We start from the raw sequence: 15695 nt of genomic DNA, 5'->3' as shown, positions 1-15695 counted from the left end.
GGTGGGGTTATATTGGCGGTGTTAGGATGACAGGCCTCCTCCTATAAAGGAGTCAGCAGCCGGGGCAGATTTATGACAGCCATGCTGAGTGGAAAACGTGATGGGGGATGGAGAGGCGGCTCTCACTATCGAGGATATCTTATGCCTCCTTTGAGAGTCACTCCCTCTCTCTCGCTCCAATTTCATGGCTCTCAGTCTGTCGCGTTGTCTTTGTCTTCTCTCCCTTTGTTACTATAAATCATTTTCTTTGTTATTATCGTAGTTTTCATAATTATTCCTGCTTAACAGTGGCTCGTTTCCTCTCTCTTTTTTTTTTTTTTTTTTTTAACTTTCACCCCTCCCTTCTCGCAGCACCACACAGAGTACTGCAGGGGCTTGGGCAACAATTGTTTCCTTTGTGTGTCCGCCACAGCTCTCTTTATCGCAATTAAACTCAGACAAGCCTTTTAATTCCTCGTATGTGTGAGAATGAGTGAGGCAAACGAAGGTCAGCTCATTCATCTTTTTAAGCTGTTGCACTTTAGCGCTGTTACGGTGTGAAAAGATGTATCCATTATGGCTGAGAGCAAGAACAGGGAAGACTGAGACGTTGTCAAAGAGAAGGGCAGAGAGAAGAGGTTTGGGAATAAGGGGCCTCTCAAAATGACGTTTTATTACAATAAGGCACCTGGTAGTGCCAAAAACACATTGTACCTCTAAAAAAGCTAATGTGTAGCTGACAAACTTACACGAAAGAGAAACTCTCTCTGTAGTCTCCTAGTGCTGGTATCGTTCTTCTCCATCCAAGGAACAACTCCAGTCTCCGCTCATCGCAGAGGTAATAAAGTGTGCAGGTTAACGTTCCTTTTTTCGAAACGTCTGGAGATCTCATACATACATTATGTTACGTTTCAATACGATACAGTATGATCTACCATTTATGGACTTTGGACTTTATATTGCAGATGCGGAGGTGGACCAAATTACACTGGGTACAGCGGAGGTCCTTTTATCCTTGAATTGATCCAGAATAATAAAATTTCAGTGTTAAGTAGTAGATCAAGCAGTGCTGACAAAACATAAACAAATTTGTAGTATGCTGTTACGCAAAGCAACAATGGTCATGTGCAAATTGGGATTATGTAATTTTTCCCAAATGCTCTGTTTTACATGTCCACATTGATAAAAAGTTGCTCAGTAAGTTTTAATAAATCAGCACCCTAGAAGGTGTTTAGAAAAAAAAAAGCTTTGTTTGCTTGTGGATCAGAGGCCAATTTTCAAATATGTCAAACCATTCCTTTAAAAAGAGAAGAAGAGAAAAAACGAAACAAGAACGATCTGATCTATTATAAGTAAAGACGATTATGAATGTAATCAGATATTTGGTGCCAACTGACAGGTTTTGATCTGTGATCCAGGCACATTACCAGAAACCTATTGAAGTTCAGTACCAAGCCCTAGCTTTTCAGAGAATTTGAGAGTTGCACACCAAACACAACCAGATGCACAGCTCATTCTTCTCAAAATGCATCACACACAGAAGTTGCATACAGCTCACATGAACAGTATTTGAAGTCCAAAATATAGGACGTCCCATCAACAGATCAGTGTCACATGACACCCTGATACTCTGATACCCCTGCCCTGCCTGATATTGTTTTGGAAAGACACGTGTTGCCATGGCAGCGGAGCACCGACTATTCCCCGTGTGATTGCAGTTTTCCACCTGCAGCAGGAAAAAAGACCTGTTCCCCTCCCAAACACTGTTTCCATGTAAACATTTTACAGGAATGTGTGTGCGTAGGAGCGTGTGTGTGTGTGTGTGTGTGTGTGTGTGTGAGAGAGAGAGCATGTGTGTGTTTTTATTTTTTCTCTGGGGTTTGAAGCACATTTTGGTCGTTTTATTTTGCCAATAGCTCCAGGAAGAAATCAATGGGTGGACTATTTTTTGGAGAATGATATAAGGCGCTACTCTGTGTGTGTGTGTGTGTGTGTCTTGGTGTGTGTATTTTCTGTCATATTGTATTTTTTTCCTGAGGGGAGTGGGGTCTTTTGGGAAACATGAGAGGAGGGGAAAGTTAGGCAGCTCAGAGAAGGAAGAGAAAGATGCTGATCTGTGAGCAGCACGAGGATGAAGAGACCAGCTGTGGAGGAGACAAATCAGCGTAAACACAAGCAATCTGTTCACAAGAAGGACAGAGAGAAGGGACAGCAAAAGATAAAGGAAGAGGAAGTTAGATTATGCGCAGAGATGTAAGGGCATGCAAACAAAGAGTGTGAGAGGCAGGCGTAGAGTAACTGACTCAGGGCGGCGTTAGAAGCAGCGTCTGGGCCGAGATGAGGTCAGACGTGGATAGACTGAAGCCCAGTGTTTGATGACCACAGGCTATAGTGACCCATTAACAGACTTGTAAAGCTTATTCCCTCCCCCTCTGGAAACGGCTGGTTTGAATGTATACATGAACAATATATTAGGCAAGCTGACTTGAAATTCCTTCATGGATCCTGAATCTATTTATAAAAGAAAACCTCTTGATGTTTATTTGTAAAAAAACTGATAAACCTTGTAGCTTTTGTATGCTTTTGTACCTTGGAGACGTACATTCCCCAGAAGACGCACTGTTTAGTCAGAGTCGGAGTTGCGGTGATTCATTTGGAGTTTTGTATATTTTATATTCAGTTTATCACTATTATTCATGACTGTGGTTTTGGGTCTGTGCCCCCTTTTAACCAAGAGGTGGTTCCAACCTAAAAATTCTTGTTTGGATGCTCAATATTTCTGGCCTCAGGGTTGTGTGGGCACTGCAGGCATTCCTCTCTCTCACACACACACACACACACACACACACTCTCAAATAACCTCAGTGCGTTTCTAGTGACAGCATGTTTCCAAAGCGAGGTGGTAGGAGGATTAAAATAAGTGAGCTAGAGATGTTATGCTTCCTAACATGAATACACAGAGGTGGGGTTTTGGAAGCAAAAACTAAAAAAGAAAACATAACAGGATGCCACTCATCATTTCTCACTTTGTGTTTTTCCCATCCACACTCTTAGTTCTTAAATTGTACATTTCCTTCTTGTCAGCATGTTGTCCTCTAAATGTTTTTGTTGTTAACAAACTCTAAAAAGGTTAGATGTGGCAACTCAGTGACACTGCTATAAATACAGAGAGCTGCACTCTGCTACAGGCTGAATGTGTATGCACAACACGTTCTCACTCAGAACTTGTCACATGGTGCTGCTTGGGCAGCATCAACCTGTCATGTTTTAGGTATCCTTGTGCGTCAGCTGTTTACGCTGCAGGATGCCATTCAATAACTGCACGTGGTGCGTCATGGTGGGATTACGCAGCCCGTTATCATGATGTCAACAAATGCACATGTGGTGGGATGAAGCAGCACGGTCCCTATGTTCACACAACAGCGCGGACTGTCACAATCGTTGGGATTAGGCACCAAAGTCATGAAAGTCACTGGCTCTGTCTGACCGCGTTATCATCAGACACATCTGTGTGCGTTGCATGTGGACGCAGAAGGTGGCATCTCACTCATTTGCCAAAAGCACTGACAGAGTGGCGCTATTTGTCAAGTTCGGAACGAGAACGGGTTGGCTTATTTTGGTTTAAACCGACGCCATCACATCACACCAATCCTTAAGGTCCAGACACATCAAACCAAAATCAAGGAACTAGTTGCAACAAAGATCGCCTCACGTTGCCTGTGTTGACCAAACAGATGCATCTGATCACAAAGGATATATACCATGCGCTAGTGAACATTAACACAAACTAACCTCATTCATTCATCCATATCCTAAAAAGTTTGTTTTGATTTCATGCCCCTGATTTTGTTTGCTTTCCTCACTCCCGTTTCTCTTGTGCCAACGCTGCAGGACTCACCACCCAAAGTAGGGCGACAGACACTTGCCGACAGACCAACGTTGACCAACTGCAGATCGTTGGCTTGGTGTGTCGGGATCTTTAAGATTTTACTGATCACTTTTAAAGCACATTTTGATCCGAACCCAAGCTACATACAGATATGTTGACGCCATATGAGTCAGTTCGCAGCCTTAGATCCTTGGGTAGTGCCCTTCTAGCTGTTACAAAATTGATCAGGCCCCCTTGGTTTTGCAGACTGCTTTTATGTGATGTTCTCCTTTAATTTTCTTTTAATTTTCTTTATATAGCTTGAATAGCTTTTATTATTTTTGTAATTATTCGTTTTTATTGAATTATCTTACATGTTTTTCATCTATTGTCCTTTTGTTTTAACCTTGTCTTAACCTCACATTTTTACTTGGCTATGTTTGGCCTTACTGTTTGGCACTCTGCCTTCTGAGTGTCCTACTTTTGCTCTTGCACTTAAAGATGCTATATAAATACAGTCATTATTATTTTAAAATCTTACTTAAAATGATGCTACAGGGCAAATCAGTCAACACACTGCAAGTTAGAAAAGAATACAACAAAGAAAAGGCTGCAGGAGAAGATTAAGGAAGGTGTTAATGAACAAAACAACACATTAAAAGGAGTCTATGGAAATTATGAAACATAAAAATAACAGCATATGTGTAGGGGTTGCAAAAACAACACATACTAAGTCTAAACATGAATGAAGTACACTACTCGGTTTGCTGCGTGGTTTGGCATTGTGGAAGGAGACTGTTTGCACACAAACACACACACACAGAGCCTCTATGTTGGTCTTTGCCTGGCAGGATGCTGTTGGTCGAAGCAGGCGCAGTGGGCAGCACCCGCCCACAGGCGGCAGCGAGTACGTGCAGCAAGCAGTGGGTGGGCTGAAGGTCAGACGGGCCCTGGACACTCTGGCATTGTTCTTTTGGTCTCTTTTTTTCCTCACACTATGACCTGCGACTTCAAGAGCATATGTCTGTGCTGGTATGAGCCAAAGATTCACAATGAAAGAGAGACTGTAGAAGCAACAGAGGCGCAAATGATTGAAGTAGATTTTAGCTGTATGCGTTCTAAGGCTACAGAATGCTTTCAAACAGTGTGAACTGTGTGTATGTCTGTGTGTTTGACTCTACAAAGCGCTCTGGCATGTTATGAGTCTGAGTCAGCACAGAGGAGGCCCGGCCAGCTCTCTGAGAAGTGTGGCTCTGTTGAATGTAGCAGTGGGAGGAGATGAGCAAAAGGTCTTCTGTTGCATTTCAGATGCGTGATGTCTTCCCATCAGCTGTTACACACGATTCCCCAAAACGCTGACTCTCTCCTCCTGGAAGCTCAACCATTTCAATTCTCCAGAACGCCAACACTTGAACTCAAATGGAATGCTTCACCTCGGCGAGTGTGACGTTGCAAGACAAGTCGTTTGTAGTCAAATTGGAGCTTTGTTTGCTCCGCAATCATTTTATGGTTCTTCCTTTCCTTTTCCTCTCCTTCTAAAGGGCAGCACACATAATCACATGTAAAACCGCTTTGTGCTGCCTGAGCTGTTGTTTTTTCGCAAAGAAAAAGTGATAGCACCCACCACAGAAGCAGGTCAGAAGGAGGTTGCTGAAAATTTCCCCCGAGATGCTTCACTCAGTGTTGAAATTATTTGAACCTTGACCCACTTTGCAGTCAAGTGCTTCCTATCAGAGCTTTGTGTTTTTGTACGAGTGCATGAACAAAGATGCAGGGGGGAAGTCATTTTGTGTGCCCCAGTTTCTAGAACCGCATTAATTAGTGGTGAAAATTAACTCTGCACTGTGTGACAACCCTCTGTGAGGCCAACCAGCTAATGTAAGACATGAATATACCCAGTGTGCATTGTAGAGGCACAGGTAACAATAAAGGAATACATCACTCACAAAATGACCATTTGTTTATCAATTACTCACCCCATGCTCATTGAATTTATGAGGAAAGCTGTGGGGTTTTTTTTTTTTTTTTACACGGCTCCATGCTGAACGGAGAATCCAAAGAAACGAACAAGCAAAGGGGGTCTGTATCTAACAACAGCAAAATGCTCACACAACCTGTGCAGTATAATCCAAATCTCTTTTTTATATCTCTATTTATCTAGTTGTATGCTCAGTACTTCCCATGCACATGCATTTTTGTCAAAATATTATTATATAAAATACTTATGCATACGAGTAAGAATTGCTCCCAATGAGTCATTTCCCTGAATTTTAAATGGAAGTTTAGACTTAAACTAGTCAACTTTTCTAAAAGTTTGAAAACACACAAAACAGTCAAAATTAAGAACAATTTAATCTATAGGGTTAAACATTGTCTGTAAAAATATTGCATATTTTATCAGAGCCATTTCATATCTTTAATCACACTTTTCTATAATCAAATCATATTTTAAATGCAGCTCAAAATGTGTGGCACTTTGCATCACAACATTGCACAACATTGCATAACTCCACAAATTGTGGAGTTATGTGAGAAAAACAAAGTTTTCCTCAGGAATTTAAGGTAATGTGCGGTGAGGAAATGATATACAAGTGGTGATTTTGCAGATTAAGTTTTTCTGTAAGGGATTTTTGGTTACATTATGGCTTATGCAAGCTGTGCCAGGAGGCTGTCTGGCATCACCCAACCTTTGTCCCTTTTAAAAGCGATTGCAGTGCAAAACGCTTTTGGTGATGTCTGCATTAAAAGTGGTTGATATAAAGTTGAATTATTGTAAAATGTATTGACTCAACATTTTTTTTTCTCTCGTTACAGATGGTCATTTCACTGGGACCCCTCCCACGTACGGATACGATGCAGACCGCGCAGAAGAGCAGCGAAGGCACCACGACATCCTGCCGTACATCGATGATTCGCCGTCATCTTCACCGCACCTCAGCTCCAAGAGCCGCAGCAGTCGGGACACCCTATCCTCCGGATCGTTAGAGTCCTCCAAGTCGGTCAGTATGCCTTACTGCCATCTCCTACTGCTGGACTTCACACCTGAATTGCACATTTTTTCATTAGTTGAGGAAAAAAATTAAAACTGAGTAAAAAAATTAGTAACAGTTATGCTGAGGATTTTTATTCTACGAGTGATACAAAGCATATGAATATAAAATTCTATAAACATGGCTAGAACCACTCTCCAATGGCCAATATTTCCATACTCTGACCTCAATTCATTGCAGGAAGTGGGCTAATCTATTCTTAGAGCAATCCCGCTCCGTCAAATATCTGCCAATCAACGAGAAATCAAATCTGCCATTTGAGAGGATTGATAAAAGACAACAACGCTGGCCTCTTGACCCCACAGGCAGTCATCCAGTGAAGAAACTCATCTCCCTTAAGAGTCTGGCTCTTTCTCATGCAGGGTATTAGGCAGAATTACCTATCACCTCCATCACCCCATCACTGCCTTCATCCTCTTACCCTCCCTCCTTTACTCTCCCTTGTCTGCGTGGAGAAAACCGGTGATCTATGACGTCTGGTGCTCTGCAAAGGTTACCATGGAGAGGGTACACACATATACACACACAAAAAACCTTAGCGTCAGCAAAGATGAAAATGAACAGTCTATTTTAGCTTTTACACATGATTTCTTGCACAAAAGAGTGTGTGTGGCAGGAGAGCATGGTGCTGTAGAGCCATGTGTTCGATTAGGATAGAGAGGTATTGTGGGAGAATGTAATACGCTAAGACTACCTCGCTCCTCTGTGCCCTTGGAGGAAGTAATCGCATCAGTGGTCATGAAGCAGTATCAGTTTCTCCACCCCCTCAGTCTTCGCTCGCTGTCTGAGCTGGTGAGCAAGTGCCCGTCAATCTGATTGATGACTTGAATCTGCCAATAAATGATGAGTCCCCTGACTGCATCCAACCTTTGACCTGTGGGCTGGAAACTCTCGCTGATTTTAATTTACACACAGGCACACACAAATAGTGTTGTCTCTGCTTTAGGTTGCACAAGCCAGTGCTTTCTTAGATGATTTGCAGTAAACTCTCATGTTTAGAGGCAGAATCCTGGAGGAAACCCGACGCCATGTGTGTTTAGGGTTGGCAAAAGCAGCATCTGATGGGCACTCAAATATAATATGCAGCTGAACACGCAGGCAGTCATGCTTTTAATAACTGCCATGAAAATAGAGTTACCATCGTCCTTGATTCGCCCTTGGACGGCCGCTCTTCAAACATCAGCCCAGTCTGCCCCTCTAATTGATGAGTCAGAGTCCAGACGAGCTCTGATTGGCTTAGTGGGAGCTGATGGTTTTATGATGTCACTGTGATGAGTCATCACCATCGGCGATACTGCTGATTTAATTTTCCACTGTGGCTCTTTTTCTCTCATATTCTGACTCTTCTTGGCAGTGAAGAGGGAGAGGGGAAGTCAGCTGAAGTGTGATGACTGTGCTGTAATGTGTTTTCTAATAATTTTGCAAAAACACTGACCTCATGTCATATCTTATAATCCTAAAACACAATGTGACACATAAAGCTGTGCTTGAATGTCAATCAAGAATAGCTGGTGCCCACTTTTTCCCATCTCTAAGTTTTTTGGGGGTCATTTTATGCCTTTTATTAGATAGATGACAATTGAAAGTAGGGCTGCAACTTACAGCTATTTTGAATTACTACTGATTACTGAAATAAATACTTGACTATTTCGGATTGTGAATTACATAATTACTCAGTGGCTCTAATGTAGCTATCAGCTTTAAAATTTGGAAGTTGTTATATGCATGTGTTAACTAACTCCGACCAAACGTGTGCAGCAACTGCCTCTGAACAGCATCTAGCAGTGATCCAGAGTGTTTACTCGCCTTGTGAGGCAGGGAGAACAGAAACGGTTCAGTATTTCAGTATTCCCACTGTCACACCAGTCCTTATTCACCATAAAGCACAACCCTTCTGCCTTCAAATCTGGGACAAGGCAGTTTATGGTCAGCGGCCACCAGGGCACCTAATTCATGACTTGTCTTCTCTGTGGCTGCGGTTGCCTGACTTCTACTTAAAATATCTTATTTTCTCGGCTCTCTCAGACTGTCTGACATCATACCTAAAGGGCACGACCTGATCGAGGAGGTCGTTTCTTAACCTGCTAGATGACCAACTTCAGTAGAATAGACAGCTTTGAAAGATTGAAATCTCCCTTCTCATAATCTATCATATTTATAATGAAAGTTCAGTGAGCTTGTTTCCTTGCAACGAAAGGCTTAGAGTGATGTGGTGTTGCAAATATTTTATCCAGTAAACCCCTGCAGACACCAACCCTGTCAGCATCTATCACATGTGGCTGAGATGCAGTTTAAATAACCAGAAGTAATGCTGCATTTAACAGAACTGCTTCTCCTGCAGCACGAGATAATTCTAATACAGCTCCATTACGTAGCAGACATGTTGAGATAGGGAGCAGTCACATTAGGCATTTCAGAAAGCGAGAGATGGCAGAACAGGATGCTGAAGAGATTAGAATATAAAAAATGTAGATGGTTAATAAAGTGTGGAACAGGGCATGCAGTGCAGCTCACTTCTCTCCTTTCTAACCTGGCTCTGGATGATTATATGAGCTGACAGTCCATGGGAAAGAGAGAGAGAGAAATGAGGAATAATGTTATTACAGTCGCTGCTGCTCAGTTTCTATCTGCTCTTCCTGAGCTACACCGGCGTGCTTGTCAAATAAACACTGTTTGTATTGATTCTCATGTATCTCCCGAGAATATCGTCCGTGCATAAACAAATCAGCAGCAGATCAGAATTCCTAAATCATGATGGGTACGGCCACGAGCAAGAGCTGTAGTGTGAGCTGAAAGGGTTTAAATTCAAATGTGAATGTACAGTAGTGGCTGTGAAAACATAGAAACACCAACCCAAATATACCCCGAGCAGGGAGATTGTGTCTTATTTTATTACCAGAAAAAGCAGGCAGACACCCCTTTTAGTCTGAATCCAGAGATGGGCTCATTAGTTGCCACGGCGATGAATAAAAGATGATATGTCTGGAGATGTGGGTACTTCCTCGGGGAGTCGTCTGAGGGTCTGAAACGATGAATAAACACTTTGGTCTCCCCTCTGCTGGTTCAGTAACATGTGGCTGAATGGTAAAGTTTCCTTCTTGTGATTTGTTGAGAATATTCTTGATGCTGCAAATGGACCCCTGTGTTTCTCATGCCTTTTTTTACCAGCAGGCATATCCTGTGAGGGTAAAGTGACAAAGCTCATGCCGATACTTGTAGCTCCGGCAGCGATTTATTCATTTTTCATTAATTCACAAACAATCGGGGGGCTCCGTAGACGCCCCGGGCTTTCACTTTTAAACCAGACAGATTTAAAGCCGCTGCAGTGCAATGTGATTCATTTAAGAGCTATCTAAAATTATAATTGCATTACATATTTACTTTCAATATTCTTTTATTAGCACTCTTAATACAAAAAGATAAATCTTTTCTGCTTTTGGTCGTCTTAGAGTCTATACATAATGAGCAATGAAAGCTTTTTCTGATATTGTTATATACAGCACAGATCCCCAGACAGCGCTGTGTGATGCATAATACATGTCTGTCAGAATCATTTCTTTTATGCCAAACCTGAGAAAGACACTGAAGATGGGATAAACAGTCAGATGAAGAGGAGAATATACTTTAAATACTGTCCCATTCTACTTGTGGTCTACACCTGATTAAACCAAAGTACTGCCATCATTAGTCGATTTAACTAAAAGTTAACTGACAGAAAATGTATTTTAATTTGATCAGTTTTTGTCAGTTTGTCAGTTTGTTTTTTTTTAAAAAAAAGCATTGGCTTGATTTTTTTAAAAAACATGAGAAGACGGCAATGAGCAACCAAAGAAGAAATGACCCAAAAATTAGCAACAAATTAGTAAAAAGTCAAGATATTATACCTGAAAATTAATAAAATAAAAAAAGAAATAGAAAGTTAAAAAAGTCCTTAAAATTATATTCGTTTTTTTATATTATATATTATATTAATTAATTTGTAACATAATTTTAAATAGGCAATTATTTAAAAAAAAAAAAGCTTTAAAAAAATAATTGTGTTGTTCATTGCCTTTTTCACACCAATATGTTAAGGGGTCAAAGTAAAATAATTGTGACAGGCATCTGAAAGCAGCAAAAGAAAAGTGATTTTGCTCCAAGTTTCAAAGCGTTAACGTGCCATGTTAATGTAAAATCTCAACACCTTGAAGGAATTTCTACTTCACAATGAAAAAACATTGATTTACACTGTATGCTAACACATTTTTATTTGTACTTTCAATGTAAATTAGGTATCAACATGTATAACAAAAAATGCAGCAAAATAGAGCATGCTTATAAAAAACAAAGTGGAGGATCCCCTGGGCCCCCTGATAAAGGTCCAGGCTAATTATTTATATTCATTATTAATGTTTGTTTATTAACTCACCCTGAGCCTTCTGTCAAAACAGGACCCCGGGCAAAGCAAGCTCAGTATCCCTGTTGTAGACTAAATGATTAATTGATAAAATAACCAGCAAATTAATCAATAATGCAAGAAATTATGATTTTCAGACCTTAATAAAGTATATGTTTGCTCCATCAGACCCTTGAACAATGAAACCCTCTTGTGTTAACCCTGAGATGCTTAAAAGCGAGAAACAAGTGTAACATAGCGTCTTTAAATCCTTATACACACACCTGTCTGAGTTTGGGAGGATTGCTAGTTATTGATTCTATGTACTGTAACCACATTTACACAGTATCGTCTAAATGCCGAGTGCTATTTTTATTTTTGCTCATGCAGTGGCCATGGAAACAGGTTCCGGGCCCATTTACCTCTTCATTTAAATATATGCATGTCCACCCACAGACATCCAAGTACTCACAGTGCACACGTCAATGCAGCTCACAGGGATACTGTACATCATTTTAGCTTTCTTGTACAATGTGTGAATTCTGCCATGTAAATATGGAGATGGAGAATCACAGGTGGCTTAACATAAATAGATAAACTCAAAAACCGTGCAAATTTAATAATAGGTTGTTGAGGTCATTTTTTTTAAGCAAAAACGCCAAACATTAATGTGAGGCTCTGCTTTTTTTTCCAGTTTATGTTGTAAAATTAATCTATTTAGCCTTATTTTGGTATGTAAAACAAACAAATCCAAGACACCACATTGAGCTTGGAGATTGTGATTGGCATTTTTCTCCCTTTGTAGACCGAAAAAGTGATAGATGCATCTGAAAAATAATTCGGTTAAACCTTAAAGAATAGGTTCATGTTGTTTTTCACAAGTCTATCTTAAAATGACCTGAATCCTCAAGTCAGCTTTGGCATTTCTCATGGTTGTATTTTTGTTTCTGCAGAGAACAAGGGCTATAGGTTTTGTCCTTTTCTCCTACGTTAGGATCACATTAAAATTGATCTCATCACAGCAACTGTGGACAAGAGAGACAACTACTGCAGCCACTAACTATTTCAAATGATATACAGAAGGCATGTAGGTGTTGTCATGGGAAAACTTGAAAATAATGTTAACCTTTTCTTTAAAATACGAACAGAAAATTTAAAAAATGAAGCAAAATACACATGCTTATATTCACATCCTTTGCCTAGTTCTTACTCTAATTGCTGGATGTATTTTCATCGTTTTCTCTCATGCTGCGCCAACCCACACACTCATCCACACAGATACACGTAATTTACTGCAAGTCTCAAGAAGCCAGGTCAACTCTTACAGCAGCTTGAGTCCAACAGGCTGAGTCAGTGGGAGTCGCAGCATCACTATCACTCTGGCCATCTCGTGCACTCACTCCTTTAGCCTTTTTCACATGTACAGTAGAGCCAATATGATCGCTGTGTAAACATACATGTCAGCATAAGGTTCTATAAGATTTCCATGCCGAATGTGCACACACTTGACATGTCACTCCTGGTAGGCATGGGGAAGCATGCAAGGGTGTAGGTTTTGTTTCAACTTTGGAGGGGGACACATGGGGTCCTCTGTCCGAATGCTGTGATTTTATTATTTTGATCTGTTCTGTACAAACAACACCTATTGCACGCCGGCCTTTAAGGGGGAATCCCTCCTCAGTTCCTCCTCCTTAGGTTTCTAAAAAATTTTCCCCAGTTAAAGAGATTTTTGGGGGAGTTTTTCCTTATCTGCTGTGAGGGTCCAAGGACAGAGGGATGCTGTAAAAAGTCCTCTGAGGCTAATTTTGTTTTTTTTATATTGGGCTTTATGAATAAAAGATTAAAAAAAAACAAGTTGTGCCTTTTTTACATAAATCATGGTTTAGATGTCTTTAATTTTTCATACCTTCACACCTTCCTAAATACACAATAGAAACCCACAAAATGTTAGGAAAAGTAATATTCTCACACCTATTTCCCTGATTAAACAAAGAAATACAGCGGTGCACCTTTTGAATTCAACTCTTAGGCTTAATTGCCTCATAAAACATTTGATAGAAACAAAATAATCTGGTGGTCTGAATATCCTTTCTTTCTCTTTGCATTTCTCCCAACTGAAGAGTCAGAGAAACAGAAATCCTGCCTTTTGCTGCCCTCTCTCTTCCTCAGCTCCCTTTTATTTGTAGCTGCACGTTTTGAATATTTTTTTTCCCCCAAACATATCGAAATCATAGTCCAACCCTCTTATCTTTGTCTGGCCTTTATGAAGTCAGATATTTTGCCCTCTTTCTTTTCTCTTTCCTGTTTTAATGACACGGACTCTGCATTGTCTCGCTCTTCTTCTCTTCTTTCTTTGTCATCCTCTCTCACCCTTCCTCCATGTTTCCTCTCCTTTCTGTGTGTGTGTGTGTGTGTGTGTGTGTGTGTGTGTGTGTGTGTGTGTGTGTGAGAGAGAGTGTGCACGTGCTCTAAGCACATTCTCGCACAAACACATATTTATACGCCAACCTTGCTCCCATGGGAGACCCTGCCCGTTTGAGTTATTTCAGAGTTCGTGGTTAAACAAGACAGCCCGAGGAATCTCTCTGTCTCTCTGCTTTCTTTCATGTCCGTACTCCTCACTGAGCTTTGACTGGGCTGAGGGGAATGGAGAGGCAGCTGGGGGAGGATTTCTTGAAGGTGCATTTGTTGCCGTTTGATTTTCTACACTATGGCGCTCACAAACAATAAACCTACAGAGGTTTCAAGCTCAGCCCAGAACTACAAACCCTTCAATTTGAGATTGAGAAACTGTCCTTTTACAAGCTGGTGTGAGCAGTATTATGATGCTTTGAGTGTTCTTCATGCTAAAGAACTCAAAATAGTGGAATTTTGTGATTTTCAGTGTGAAAACAAGTATTTTCCTAAATAAAAATCTATGGACTCATACAAAAGTAATCTCTTTAAATCATCATTTATGACCTACTCGAAGTGTGTGATGGTGTTTTTACCTGAAGGCACCCTTTGCCTCTATTTCCTTATTTTCTTAATGTACTGTGTTCAGGACATTCTTGGTGTGCAGGTGAGATTGGGACTTTATAAAAAGTTAGTAAACAGGTGCCAGACCATAAGCAGAATGCACTCAAGAGGAAGCAAAAACAAAATTACGGACACAGCACCCAAAAAATGTTAGCTTTCACTTTTACTGGTGATATTGTTTACAAAGAGTAACCAACTATTCCTGTGTAGTATACCATATGAAAACCCCCCCCAGAAATAAGTAAAAAAAACAGAGTGCAAAATATTGTGTTGGTGCATATTGTTTGAGCTGTATTTTGTATGTTTGTGTGTTTGTTTCAGACTGAATGTGACCTGGAAAAAGGTTTGGAAATGAGGAAGTGGGTCCTGTCTGGGATCTTGGCCACTGAGGAAACATACCTCAGTCACCTGGAGGCACTGCTGCTGGTGAGAACACACACACACACACACACACACACACACACACACACACACACACACACACACACACACACACACATGCACACACACACACACACACACACACCATACTATGTAGCCATGATATACATACATTGGCATATTGTAAGCAGTAGACTCTTTACGCTTACTTTCATGAAATGCATCTGCAAAATCTGAATGGAACATGGATAGGTTATATTGGAAAACATCCCTGCACACCTGAATGTGTGACAGGTGCATCAGAGAGGGTACAATCTTGAAAACAGCTTTTTCAGCAACCTGTTGATGGTCGTTCAGACCGGAATGTTGTTTCTGTAATAAAATTAAGATTTCAGCAGTAAGGGAGACAATGTTCTTCCTTTTGTTTTTAATATGGATAGAATATAATTCCATTCCATTCCAAAAAGTTATAAATAACAAAACCAAATAAAAACCAAATAAATAGATAAATACTTCCACCCATATTTCACCATAGACCAAAACAAAACTTGAAGAAGACTGAATATTGGGCTTCCTCTCATCAGGTTGCCAAACACATGAATTCAAATGAATATAATGTTGCTCTGTTTCTGCATCTTGTTACTTTTATGACAAAACCATTTGAATGTTAAGCTAAAACCATCCTGCAGGTAGAAAAGAATCATAAAGACAACAAGATATTGTAAGTAATGTAAGTTCACACAAAGAATACCTGCAAAAGTGACTTTTACACCCCTTTTTCCCCTCAGCCTATGAAGCCTCTGAAGGCCGCGGCCACGACGTCGCAGCCTGTGCTCACTGTGGCCCAGATAGAAACCATCTTCTTCAAAGTGCCTGAGCTCTACGAGATCCACAGGGAGTTCTATGACGGACTTCTGCCCCGCGTCCAGCAGTGGAGCCACCACCAGAGAGTCGGTGACCTCTTCCAGAAACTGGTGAGGAAAAACACACAGATCAGTGAAAGAGATTGAGAAATTTGGGGTTG

The 15695-nt window shown here is 40.7% G+C and overlaps 1 protein-coding gene across 2 annotated transcripts in view; it reads left to right on the top strand.

The window, feature by feature from the left end:
- bcr (BCR activator of RhoGEF and GTPase) overlaps nt 1-15695 on the top strand; it is a 107877-nt gene that overhangs the window by 48835 nt on the left and 43347 nt on the right. For both annotated transcript variants that reach the window (XM_088070955.1, XM_042509140.2), the window contains exons 2-4: nt 6662-6846; nt 14612-14716; nt 15460-15645. In XM_088070955.1, coding sequence (XP_087927081.1) covers nt 6662-6846; nt 14612-14716; nt 15460-15645 — 476 coding nt within the window. The remainder of the gene's footprint in view (nt 1-6661; nt 6847-14611; nt 14717-15459; nt 15646-15695) is intronic.

The sequence above is a fragment of the Plectropomus leopardus genome, chromosome 20 (genome assembly GCF_026936395.1).
Source record: "Plectropomus leopardus strain MGB_pleo_1.0 chromosome 20, ASM2693639v1, whole genome shotgun sequence".
Classification (NCBI taxonomy): Eukaryota; Metazoa; Chordata; class Actinopteri; order Perciformes; family Serranidae; genus Plectropomus; species Plectropomus leopardus.
The sequence above is the reverse complement of the archived record's forward strand: the minus strand, read 5'-3'. Positions and strand labels throughout refer to the sequence as shown.